At 46.5% G+C, this 14174-nt stretch overlaps 1 protein-coding gene across 1 annotated transcript in view; it reads left to right on the top strand.

Annotated features, from left to right (window-relative positions):
* fgf24 (fibroblast growth factor 24) overlaps positions 1–14174 on the top strand; it is a 108285-nt gene that overhangs the window by 74779 nt on the left and 19332 nt on the right. The window contains exon 4 of the mRNA XM_084339330.1: positions 12382–12488. Within this exon, the coding sequence (XP_084195456.1) occupies positions 12382–12488 (107 nt within the window). The remainder of the gene's footprint in view (positions 1–12381; positions 12489–14174) is intronic.

Genomic DNA, 14174 nt, shown 5'->3' with positions numbered 1-14174 from the left:
GTACAGTAGACGTACAGTAGATGTACAGTAGACGTACAGTAGACTACAGTAGATGTACAGTAGACTACAGTAGCTGTACAGTAGAGGTACAGTAGACGTACAGTCAGACTCAGAGCTCCAAGCTCCAGTCCGCCAGTCTGCCCAGAAGCGGATTCTCCTCACTGCTTGTTAGAGCTTGAGTAGAAGAAGATCCAATGTTTTTCCCATGAGGCCTTGCCAACCCTGCACCCCCCTCCTCCTCCTCCTCTTCCTCCTCCCTCCTCCTCCTCCTCCTCCTCCTCCTCCTCCTCCTCCTCCTCCTCCTCCTCCTCCTCCTCCTCCCTCTCTCCTCCTCCTCCTCCTCCTCCTCCTCCTCCTCCCCCTCCTCCTCCTCATCCCACCCATCCCACTGTAGTACCTGGCACCTGTGAACTCCTTGACACTGATGAATATGCTGCAGACCCAGGAAGACACTCTCTCTCTGAGGCATACGCTACAGACTCTCTCTCTCTCTCTCTCTCTCTCTCTCTCTCTCTCTCTCTCTCTCTCTCTCTCTCTCTCTCTCTTCTCTTCTCTCTCTCTCTCTCTCTCTCTCTCTCTCTCTCTCTCTCCTCTCTCTCTCTCTCTCTCTCTCTCTCTCTCTCTCTCTCTCTCTCTCTCTCTCTCTCTCTCTCTCTCTCTCTCTCTCTCTCTGAGATGTATGTGTTTGAGGCAGAGCTCCCAGCAGCCGACGGTCAGACCTCCTGAGATGTATGTGTTTGAGGCAGAGCTCCCAGCAGCCAGACGGTCAGACCTCCTGAGATGTATGTGTTTGAGGCAGAGCTCCCAGCAGCCAGAAGGTCAGACCTCCTGAGATGTATGTGTTTGAGGCAGAGCTCCCAGCAGCCAGAAGGTCAGACCTCCTGAGATGTATGTGTTTGAGGCAGAGCTCCCAGCAGCCAGACGGTCAGACCTCCTGAGATGTATGTGTTTGAGGCAGAGCTCCCAGCAGCCAGACGGTCAGACCTCCTGAGATGTATGTGTTTGAGGCAGAGCTCCCAGCAGCCAGAAGGTCAGACCTCCTGAGATGTATGTGTTTGAGGCAGAGCTCCCAGCAGCCAGACGGTCAGACCTCCTGAGATGTATGTGTTGAGGCAGAGCTCCCAGCAGCCAGACGGTCAGACTCCTGAGATGTATGTGTTTGAGGCAGAGCTCCCAGCAGCCAGAAGGTCAGACCTCCTGAGATGTATGTGTTTGAGGCAGAGCTCCCAGCAGCCAGAAGGTCAGACCTCCTGAGATGTATGTGTTTGAGGCAGAGCTCCCAGCAGCCAGACGGTCAGACCTCCTGAGATGTATGTGTTTGAGGCAGAGCTCCCAGCAGCCAGACGGTCAGACCTCCTGAGATGTATGTGTTTGAGGCAGAGCTCCCAGCAGCCAGACGGTCAGACCTCCTGAGATGTATGTGTTTGAGGCAGAGCTCCCAGCAGCCAGACGGTCAGACCTCCTGAGATGTATGTGTTTGAGGCAGAGCTCCCAGCAGCCAGACGGTCAGACCTCCTGAGATGTATGTGTTTGAGGCAGAGCTCCCAGCAGCCAGACGGTCAGACCTCCTGAGATGTATGTGTTTGAGGCAGAGCTCCCAGCAGCCAGACGGTCAGACCTCCTGAGATGTATGTGTTTGAGGCAGAGCTCCCAGCAGCCAGACGGTCAGACCTCCTGAGATGTATGTGTTTGAGGCAGAGCTCCCAGCAGCCAGAAGGTCAGACCTCCTGAGATGTATGTGTTTGAGGCAGAGCTCCCAGCAGCCAGACGGTCAGACCTCCTGAGATGTATGTGTTTGAGGCAGAGCTCCCAGCAGCCAGACGGTCAGACCTCCTGAAATCTTGAATCTATCTTCGCTAGCTCTCTCTCATTGGCAGAATACTCTCATCAGAATAACCACAGCCAGAATGTCTGTACACTGTCTACACTCAACCTCTACAGTAACCTACATGTCTACACTCAACCTCTACAGTAACCTACATGTCTACACTCAACCTCTACAGTAACCTACATGTCTACACTCAACCTCTACAGTAACCTACATGTCTACACTCAACCTCTACAGTAACCTACATGTCTACACTCAACCTCTACAGTAACCTACATGTCTACACTCAACCTCTACAGTAACCTACATGTCTACACTCAACCTCTACAGTAACCTACATGTCTACACTCAACCTCTACAGTAACCTACATGTCTACACTCAACCTCTACAGTAACCTACATGTCTACACTCAACCTCTACAGTAACCTACATGTCTACACTCAACCTCTACAGTAACCTACATGTCTACACTCAACCTCTACAGTAACCTACATGTCTACACTCAACCTCTACAGTAACCTACATGTCTACACTCAACCTCTACAGTAACCTACATGTCTACACTCAACTTCTACACTCAACAGCTGTAAAGGAATGTGAATCACTACCCACTTTCAAAACCACTCTCAAAGAGCACCTACGGGAGACTGCAATTTGAAACTGGCCCTTGTAAATGTCCAAACCCAACCCCCTCCAATGTACAGTTTCTCTTCCGAATCCGGCTGTCGGTGTTGCCTCCGGCTTGGGCCGGCCGTCATACTAACTCATTGGCAGAGTTAGCGGGTGGGAAGTCGAAGGGTGGTAGTCTGGTCGTTGTGAACAGCGACTCCTACAGGTCGGTCAGGGCGCCTGCACAGCAAAGTCAAGAAAATGGCGGGGGCAGTGTGAGCCTCCCACACGTTACTCCTCGCCAAATGAGAGTCCGCGCTGGCAGGTGAAAAGATGTGACAGGCTGCCTCCACATGTATCGGAGGGGACATGTGATGCAAGGCTTCTATCCTCCCTACAACCGGCCAGTGGGGGGCATATGCGAGCAACGATCAGGACAGGGGAGGGAAAATTGGCATGAGAGGTAAATTGGGATGGGGAGAAAAATCACAGAAAAAAAAGGAGGAGAAAAAAGTAGATTAAAAAAAGGAGTATGTGGTGATTATGGGTTCACTGGAGATGAATACGGGGGTTTTGGGGTTTGGCTGGTGTCTGAAGTCGATGATGAGTTCTTGGGTTTTAGATGAGTTGAGGAGGAGGTTATTGTCTATGCACCAGGTGACTCAAGTCAAGTCAAGAGTTGTATTTGTCACGGCATACAAGGCATACAGTGAAATGCGGGTGGTCATGCCCGCAGCGATTGTGCAATAATACAAGTAATAAGAATAAGACATAACAGGTATAATGTACATAAAGTTTAAAAATGCATGGTAAAAGACATGCTAAGGTCCTGCGATAGTGCAATACAGTGTTAAGCTACGGATGAGGCACTGGGTCTTATGTATATACAATACTATACAATATACAGTTATACAATATATCCTTATGCTATCTTGCTATATCCATCTATTACTATACAAGAACCACTCCCGTTCTTATTTAATTTTTTAAAGTGACCTTTTCATTGTGTAAAGTGACCGTTTAGTGTGAGTGTGTGCAGCACGTGTGTGTGTGTGTGTGTGTGTGTGTGTGTGTGTGTGTGTGTTCATGCTAAAGTGGCTGCTAGTGTGTGAGCGTATACAGTGTGTATGTTGTGTGTGTGCTCATGTGTGCTTGTGTGTGGAGAGTTCAGTGTTCAAGGCTCTGATGGCCTGGGGGAAGAAGCTGAGCCTAAGCCTCTCTGTCCTAGTTGCTGGGGTTCGCAGGCGTCTGCCTGACCTGAGCAGCATGAACAGGCTGTTGTTGGGGTGGTGTGGGTCTTTCATTATCCTGCAGGCTCTGGATTTGCACCTCTTGTTGTATAGGACCTGCAGGGTTGGTAGTGCAATACCCGTGGTACGCTCGGCTGAGCGCACCACTCTCTGTAGGGCCTTCTTGTCCTGTGTCGTGCTGTTTCCATACCAGGCAGTGATGTTTCCAGTCAAGATGCTCTCTACAGCTCCGGAGTAGAAGGACTGGAGTATCTTCCCCGATTTATTGATAATCTGCTTAATATATATTTGTACATGGGGTTTGCTTAGGATAGAATCTGTATCTTATACCAGGGGGGCTGTACTGTACATACATATATTGTGTTATTATTACTGAGTATACATGTCTCACCTGTCCAGCAGACATCTTTATTTTTACTTCATATTTTACATCTATTACTACTATTTCTATTACGCTGCCTGTACCTCATGCTGCTATGACTATGAGCCCTTTATTTCCTCAAATGAAGTCCATCTTATCTGAGTCTGTAATAACGCTAATAATCAACACTACAGTGGTTTCTTACCTCCGTGAACAAACCCTCGTTATATTAAACCCTGGACTATGTGACATCATAATAGGGAGGTGTAGTGGTCACGTCATTGTTGTTTCCGGCCGGGCCACCTCGCTCGCTTGTCATTTCCATGTATTTCCAAGGGACACATTTCTAAATCATCTCGTTTAAAACAAATAAAGCATGAACATTGGCACAGTGTACCTGTGTGTATTCATCCACAATCGGTAGCTCAACATGAAACAATTTGCAATTAATCGTGAAATAATTACGTATAATTTTATTTCAACCAAAAATGCTTAAACAATAATGTTAGTGATAGAAGGGAACTCATTTTGGATGGAAAGCTTGCCAATGTTCATGAGGCAGAATTATTACAATAGGCAATAATACATTTTCCCAATGATAAATCCCTATACGGGTGGACCGTGCGGGAAACTACAGTGACGTCAGACTACACCTCCCTATTACATCACACATTCTCACACATCACTCATCAGCTCTTTAACTCAATAACTGAAAATTGATTTGTACAACAATCAGTGAGCTGAAATACAAATAAAAAAAGGTCTACATTAAACATAAATGACACAGCGGTCACCACTTCAAAGGGAGTTTATTTACTTTGCCATTAATATAGCCATCGATATCTTATGCCCAGGGGAGGAAACTAACTTTTTGGCTTACCAGCCAACTGGCGAGTATCTGATTTTTTTTACCAGCCAAACTGATTTTTTACCAGACAAAAGAAATCGCTAATTGTGATAATTACTTCTTTGTATGTCTTCGTCTAAATAGATTTTCAATCATAGTAAAATAATCACACCGTGTCTCTACTCTTTAAAATATGTATTAGCATAAAACATTAATCTCTACTCTTCACAATATTAGCATAAAACATATTAACATGAAAGAGGTATCTATTCTGGACTGGGTTGGGCTGAACTGGGCAGTGAAAGATGCTGGGTTGGACTGGGTTGGGCAGTGAAAGAAAAAAACCGAAGTATGTTGTGAAGTGTATAGATAGATGTGAAATATATAGATGTAGCAGTAGTCTATCTGTATGTCATATGTTATGATGAATTGAAAATGCCGTACTGTATTGTACCCATTCTGCAATCTGTTAATAAAGTTTTCAATCAATCAAGTTAACTTTGAACCTCGGTTGTCAAGCCTCGTCAATGTTGTGTATGCATCTGGGTAGGCACACTGTGCCTTTAAGACAGCACGGTGGTCTTACGACAGTACCGTCAAGTGTTGTGGTAACGTCAGTTGGGTTGGTGTGCTGTTGTACACAGTGCACTGGTTGAGCTTAGCTAGCCCCTTTCGTGACTGCGATGTGCAAGCCAGGGGCTTTTGAGCATGAAATAAAATGTCTAACCTTACGTCGTAGTCCGGTGCTTTTTTGGAAACATTATAGTCATAACAGATACACCTAGCTGGCTGCTTTGAGCACACGGGGCTAACGTTAGCTAGCAAGCAGCTATCGCTAAAACTAGAAGCTAACCACTGTATACATTTCCAGTAGACTAACATTACACCTCTGTGATTTAAATGTGTCCTTAGTAACTTATACTCGAGGGTTGTACTAGGGTTGGATGCAGTTCCCCGTTGGTCAGTCTGTCTGTTTTCCATCTTCTGCTGTGTTTAACGTTATCCGTTTGAGAGTGCTCCTGATGGCTAGCCTAGTAACGCAGGACTTTTATCATTATATGTCCGCGGGTTGGCCAGTACTGCGCAAACTTTTATTAAACATTATATGTCCGCGGGTGGTCTTGTGCAGTGCTCTCGTGGCACTGTCAACTAAAGCGAGCACTCAGAAGACGCGCACCGTTTGCCAGTGCAGTGATTGCAGAATGTTTTTTTTTTTGTATACTCGCCAGACTGGCGAGTGGTCTTCATGAATCACTCGCCAAACGTAAAAAATACTCGCATTTGGCGAGTAAAGTGGCCTAATTTCCTCCCCTGCTTATGCCAAATGATTAGGGCCTATTACAAATGTATTTTTAAATAAATAAATAACTGTATATTTATCAATCAACAAGTCCGAGTCCCTGTCTGCACCTACCGAGTCCAAATGCAGTCAATGCTCGAGTCTTGATTGATTGATTGATTGAAAACTTTATTAACAGATTGCAGAATGGGTACAGTACAGTACGGCTCAATACACACAATTGTTAAGGGGATGCAGACCAGAGAAAGACTTTCGTTGTGTTTACATCAGGGTCCCCCATTTGTCCAAGTCCGAGTCACGGGTCCTGAAAATCAGTCCGTGTCGATTACTACAACACTGGTGGGGGGGGTATTAACCAACTTTCACTACCACGCTACCAAAAGGTTAACCCTTTCACAGCCACATTACAGAAGGTTAACCCGTTCACTACCACGCTATCAAAAGGTTAACCCTTTCACAGCCACATTACAGAAGGTTAACCCGTTCACTACCACGCTACCAAAAGGTTAACCCTTTCACAGCCACATTACAGAAGGTTAACCCGCTCACTACCACGCTATCAAAAGGTTAACCCTTTCACAGCCACATTACATAAGGTTAACCCGTTCACTACCAGGCTACCAAAAGGTTAACCCTTTCACAGCCACATTACAGAAGGTTAACCCGTTCACTACCACGCTACCAAAAGGTTAACCCTTTCACTACCACACTACAGAAGGTTAACCCTTTCACTACCATGCTACCAACAGGTTAACCCTTTCACTACCACACTACAGAAGGTTAACCCTTTCACTACCATGCTACCAAAAGGTTAACCCTTTCACTACCACACTACAGAAGGTTAACCTTTCACTACCACACTACAGAAGGTTAACCTTTCACTACCACACTACAGAAGGTTAACCTTTCACTACCACACTACAGAAGGTTAACCTTTCACTACCACACTACATAAGGTTAACCTTTCACTACCACACTACAGAAGGTTAACCTTTCACTACCATACTACAGAAGGTTAACCTTTCACTACCACACTACAGAAGGTTAACCTTTCACTACCACACTACAGATGGTTAACCTTTCACTACCACACTACAGAAGGTTAACCTTTCACTACCACACTACAGAAGGTTAACCTTTCACTACCACACTACAGAAGGTTAACCTTTCACTACCACACTACAGAAGGTTAACCTTTCACTACCACACTACAGAAGGTTAACCTTTCACTACCACACTACAGAAGGTTAACCTTTCACTACCACACTACAGACGGTTAACCCGTTCACTACCACGCTACCAAAAGGTTAACCCTTTCACAGCCACATTACAGAAGGTTAACCCGTTCACTACCATGCTACCAAAAGGTTAACCCTTTCACTACCACACTACAGAAGGTTAACCATTTCACTACCATGCTACCAAAAGGTTAACCCTTTCACTAGCACACTACAGAAGGTTAACCCTTTCACTACCACACTACAGAAGGTTAACCCTTTCACTACCACACTACAGAAGGTTAACCTTTCACTACCACGCTACCAAAAGGTTAACCCTTTCACTACCACACTACAGAAGGTTAACCCTTTCACTACCATGCTACCAACAGGTTAACCTTTTCACTACCACACTACAGAAGGTTAACCCTTTCACTACCATGCTACCAAAAGGTTAACCCTTTCACTACCACACTACAGAAGGTTAACCTTTCACTACCACACTACAGAAGGTTAACCTTTCACTACCACACTACAGAAGGTTAACCTTTCACTACCACACTACAGAAGGTTAACCTTTCACTACCACACTACAGAAGGTTAACCTTTCACTACCACACTACATAAGGTTAACCTTTCACTACCACACTACAGAAGGTTAACCTTTCACTACCATACTACAGAAGGTTAACCTTTCACTACCACACTACAGAAGGTTAACCCGTTCACTACCACGCTACCAAAAGGTTAACCCTTTCACAGCCACATTACAGAAGGTTAACCCGTTCACTACCATGCTACCAAAAGGTTAACCCTTTCACTACCACACTACAGAAGGTTAACCCTTTCACTACCATGCTACCAAAATGTTAACCCTTTCACTACCACACTACAGAAGGTTAACCCTTTCACTACCACGCTACCAAAAGGTTAACCCTTTCACTACCACACTACAGAAGGTTAACCTTTCACTACCACGCTACCAAAAGGTTAACCCTTTCACTACCACACTACAGAAGGTTAACCTTTCACTACCACACTACAGAAGGTTAACCCTTTCACTACCACACTACAGAAGGTTAACAGTGTGGTAGTGAAAGGTTAACCTTCTGTAGTGTGGTAGTGAAAGAGTTAAACAAATGGATCATCTTTAACAGTGAGCAGCACATGCTGAAGGGAACTTGAAATCCAACCCCCCAGAACCACCAGAACCAATGAGTGAGGAGGGATGATGACAGAACGCTCCACATGTCAGACAGTGAGGAGGGATGAGGACAGAACGCTCCACATGTCAGACAGTGAGGAGGGATGAGGACAGAACGCTCCACATGTCAGACAGTGAGGAGGGATGATGACAGAACGCTCCACATGTCAGACAGTGAGGAGGGATGAGGACAGAACGCTCCACATGTCAGACAGTGAGGAGGGATGAGGACAGAACGCTCCACATGTCAGACAGTGAGGAGGGATGATGACAGAACGCTCCACATGTCAGACAGTGAGGAGGGATGAGGACAGAACGCTCCACATGTCAGACAGTGAGGAGGGATGATGACAGAACGCTCCACATGTCAGACAGTGAGGAGGGATGATGACAGAACGCTCCACATGTCAGACAGTGAGGAGGGATGATGACAGAACGCTCCACATGTCAGACAGTGAGGAGGGATGATGACAGAACGCTCCACATGTCAGACAGTGAGGAGGGATGATGACAGAACGCTCCACATGTCAGACAGTGAGGAGGGATGAGGACAGAACGCTCCACATGTCAGACAGTGAGGAGGGATGAGGACAGAACGCTCCACATGTCAGACAGTGAGGAGGGATGATGACAGAACGCTCCACATGTCAGACAGTGAGGAGGGATGATGACAGAACGCTCCACATGTCAGACAGTGAGGAGGGATGAGGACAGAACGCTCCACATGTCAGACAGTGAGGAGGGATGAGGACAGAACGCTCCACATGTCAGACAGTGAGGAGGGATGATGACAGAACGCTCCACATGTCAGACAGTGAGGAGGGATGATGACAGAACGCTCCACATGTCAGACAGTGAGGAGGGATGATGACAGAACGCTCCACATGTCAGACAGTGAGGAGGGATGATGACAGAACGCTCCACATGTCAGACAGTGAGGAGGGATGATGACAGAACGCTCCACATGTCAGACAGTGAGGAGGGATGATGACAGAACGCTCCACATGTCAGACAGTGAGGAGGGATGAGGACAGAACGCTCCACATGTCAGACAGTGAGGAGGGATGAGGACAGAACGCTCCACATGTCAGACAGTGAGGAGGGATGATGACAGAACGCTCCACATGTCAGACAGTGAGGAGGGATGAGGACAGAACGCTCCACATGTCAGACAGTGAGGAGGGATGATGACAGAACGCTCCACATGTCAGACAGTGAGGAGGGATGATGACAGAACGCTCCACATGTCAGACAGTGAGGAGGGATGATGACAGAACGCTCCACATGTCAGACAGTGAGGAGGGATGATGACAGAACGCTCCACATGTCAGACAGTGAGGAGGGATGAGGACAGAACGCTCCACATGTCAGACAGTGAGGAGGGATGATGACAGAACGCTCCACATGTCAGACAGTGAGGAGGGATGATGACAGAACGCTCCACATGTCAGACAGTGAGGAGGGATGATGACAGAACGCTCCACATGTCAGACAGTGAGGAGGGATGATGACAGAACGCTCCACATGTCAGACAGTGAGGAGGGATGATGACAGAACGCTCCACATGTCAGACAGTGAGGAGGGATGATGACAGAACGCTCCACATGTCAGACAGTGAGGAGGGATGATGACAGAACGCTCCACATGTCAGACAGTGAGGAGGGATGATGACAGAACGCTCCACATGTCAGACAGTGAGGAGGGATGAGGACAGAACGCTCCACATGTCAGACAGTGAGGAGGGATGATGACAGAACGCTCCACATGTCAGACAGTGAGGAGGGATGATGACAGAACGCTCCACATGTCAGACAGTGAGGAGGGATGATGACAGAACGCTCCACATGTCAGACAGTGAGGAGGGATGATGACAGAACGCTCCACATGTCAGACAGTGAGGAGGGATGATGACAGAACGCTCCACATGTCAGACAGTGAGGAGGGATGATGACAGAACGCTCCACATGTCAGACAGTGAGGAGGGATGATGACAGAACGCTCCACATGTCAGACAGTGAGGAGGGATGATGACAGAACGCTCCACATGTCAGACAGTGAGGAGGGATGATGACAGAACGCTCCACATGTCAGACAGTGAGGAGGGATGATGACAGAACGCTCCACATGTCAGACAGTGAGGAGGGATGATGACAGAACGCTCCACATGTCAGACAGTGAGGAGGGATGATGACAGAACGCTCCACATGTCAGACAGTGAGGAGGGATGAGGACAGAACGCTCCACATGTCAGACAGTGAGGAGGGATGATGACAGAACGCTCCACATGTCAGACAGTGAGGAGGGATGATGACAGAACGCTCCACATGTCAGACAGTGAGGAGGGATGATGACAGAACGCTCCACATGTCAGACAGTGAGGAGGGATGATGACAGAACGCTCCACATGTCAGACAGTGAGGAGGGATGATGACAGAACGCTCCACATGTCAGACAGTGAGGAGGGATGATGACAGAACGCTCCACATGTCAGACAGTGAGGAGGGATGAGGACAGAACAAGAGACACCGGTATCGAATCCGGCTGTCAGCGTTGCCTCCGGCTTGGGCCGGCCGTCATACTAACTCAATTGGCAGAGTTAGCGGGAGGGGAGTCGATGGGTGGTAATCTGGACGTTGTGGACAGCGACTCCTACAGGTCGGGCAGGGCGCCTGCACAGCAGAGACAAGAAGTGGCGGGGGCAGTGTGAGCCTCCCACACGTTACACCTCGCCAATGAGATTCCGCGCTGGCAGGTGAAAAGATGCGACTGGCTGCCTCCACATGTATCGGAGGGGACACGTGATGCAAGGCTTCTATACTCCCTACGACCGGCCTGTGGGGGGCACATGCGAGCAACGATCAAGACAGGGGAATGGAGAATTGGCACGGCTAAATTGGGATGGGAGAAAAATAGAAAAATGGAGGAGAAAAAGTGAAAAAAAATAAAAATTAACGAGGGTTCATCTTTTTGAGCCGCTGTTTGTAGGGTTCAGCAATATATCCATATATATTGTGCTGTAAAACTGTTCTTTTCATATTGTGAATTGTGATACACAATTTAGTTTAGTCAATGCAAAAAAGCGAATATTCCAATATTTTTCACAAAAATATTTTTTTTTATATTTGAGCACCCCCTACTCCTGCAGACCCAAGACTTTCACGTGATTTTCATACCAAACACATTTTTATACATCAATGTAAAATAATTCCCTTTGAACATTGTGAATATAGTTTGTTATTTTTCTTCATATCACCCAGGTTACTACATCAGCAGATGGTTCATCTTCATGTATTCCTACGTTTGTGTTTACATCAACGTAAAGTCATGTTTAGTCGTGTCCTATAGAAGCACATCACTCGTCCACTTTGATCTGTTATGAGCGTGGAGAGGGTTCATTTAAACATACAGGTTGTTTAACACCATTACATCAAGTGATTCATTTTCTCTGTTGCTTTATTTCATGGAGTGATTCGTTTTCTCTGTTGCTTTATTTCACGGAGTGATTCGTTTTCTCTGTTGCTTTATTTCACGGAGTGATTCGTTTTCTCTGTTGCTTTATTTCACGGAGTGATTCGTTTTCTCTGTTGCTTTATTTCATGGAGTGATTCGTTTTCTCTGTTGCTTTATTTCATGGAGTGATTCGTTTTCTCTGTTGCTTTATTTCATGGAGTGATTCGTTTTCTCTGTTGCTTTATTTCATGGAGTGATTGGTTTTCTCTGTTGCTTTATTTCATGGAGTGATTGGTTTTCTCTTCCTCTTGCAGCCCTTCTCATCGTGGAGACGGAGACGTTTGGGAGCCACATCAGAATAAAAGGGAAAGAGAGCGACCACTACATCTGCATGAACGAGAAGGGCAAGATAGTTGGAAGGGTAAGTGTTCTCTTTTGGTTTTCATACCAGGGGAAATATATGTATAGTATCCTGTATAAAATATGATTAAGATAGTATATTTACATATTAACATTTACAAAGGAACTCAAACTGAATTGAGTCGAGCGCAGACTCTCTCAGAATCAGCTTTTTTCCGGCTGTGGGTGTTTTTTTGTACAACCCTAACAAAACCCCTTTGATAACTCCCAGCCATTCTTCCATTACGTAATCTGCCTGTTCCTTTGACACTCCATCAGTCAATTATGGGACTGCAATCACCACAATGCATCGAGAGACTAATGGTCACTTAGGAGGAGAAATGCCATTGCAATTATATCACTTGTTTGCACCAGGTGCCCTGTGTGTAACGTGACGGCACGTGAGCGCGTGGACGGTTTATGAGAATATATGAACGTATGAAAACATGATACATTCGTGCAGACAAATGGTTTAGAGCTTGTTTTCTCTCCCTCACCGTCTGTTAGAGCTCTGATGGTTTAGCTGCTCTAAGAGCTTGTTTTCTCTCCTCACCGTCTGTTAGAGCTCTGATGGTTTAGCTGCTCTAAGAGCTTGTTTTCTCTCCTCACCGTCTGTTAGAGCTCTGATGGTTTAGCTGCTCTAAGAGCTTGTTTTCTCTCCTCACCGTCTGTTAGAGCTCTGATGGTTTAGCTGCTCTAAGAGCTTGTTTTCTCTCCCTCACCTCACCGTCTGTTAGAGCTCTGATGGTTTAGCTGCTCTAAGAGCTTGTTTTCTCTCCCTCACCGTCTGTTAGAGCTCTGATGGTTTAGCTGCTCTAAGAGCTTGTTTTCTCTCCTCACCGTCTGTTAGAGCTCTGATGGTTTAGCTGCTCTAAGAGCTTGTTTTCTCTCCCTCACCTCACCGTCTGTTAGAGCTCTGATGGTTTAGCTGCTCTAAGAGCTTGTTTTCTCTCCTCACCGTCTGTTAGAGCTCTGATGGTTTAGCTGCTCTAAGAGCTTGTTTTCTCTCCCTCACCTCACCGTCTGTTAGAGCTCTGATGGTTTAGCTGCTCTAAGAGCTTGTTTTCTCTCCCTCACCTCACCGTCTGTTAGAGCTCTGATGGTTTAGCTGCTCTAAGAGCTTGTTTTCTCTCCTCACCGTCTGTTAGAGCTCTGATGGTTTAGCTGCTCTAAGAGCTTGTTTTCTCTCCTCACCGTCTGTTAGAGCTCTGATGGTTTAGCTGCTCTAAGAGCTTGTTTTCTCTCCTCACCGTCTGTTAGAGCTCTGATGGTTTAGCTGCTCTAAGAGCTTGTTTTCTCTCCTCACCTCACCGTCTGTTAGAGCTCTGATGGTTTAGCTGCTCTAAGAGCTTGTTTTCTCTCCCTCACCGTCTGTTAGAGCTCTGATGGTTTAGCTGCTCTAAGAGCTTGTTTTCTCTCCTCACCGTCTGTTAGAGCTCTGATGGTTTAGCTGCTCTAAGAGCTTGTTTTCTCTCCCTCACCTCACCGTCTGTTAGAGCTCTGATGGTTTAGCTGCTCTAAGAGCTTGTTTTCTCTCCTCACCGTCTGTTAGAGCTCTGATGGTTTAGCTGCTCTAAGAGCTTGTTTTCTCTCCCTCACCTCACCGTCTGTTAGAGCTCTGATGGTTTAGCTGCTCTAAGAGCTTGTTTTCTCTCCCTCACCTCACCGTCTGTTAGAGCTCTGATGGTTTAGCTGCTCTAAGAGCTTG

The sequence above is a fragment of the Notolepis coatsorum genome (genome assembly GCF_963971535.1).
Source record: "Notolepis coatsorum genome assembly, contig: SCAFFOLD_438, whole genome shotgun sequence".
Taxonomy (NCBI): Eukaryota; Metazoa; Chordata; class Actinopteri; order Aulopiformes; family Paralepididae; genus Notolepis; species Notolepis coatsorum.
This window is presented reverse-complemented; position numbering and strand designations above follow the sequence as displayed.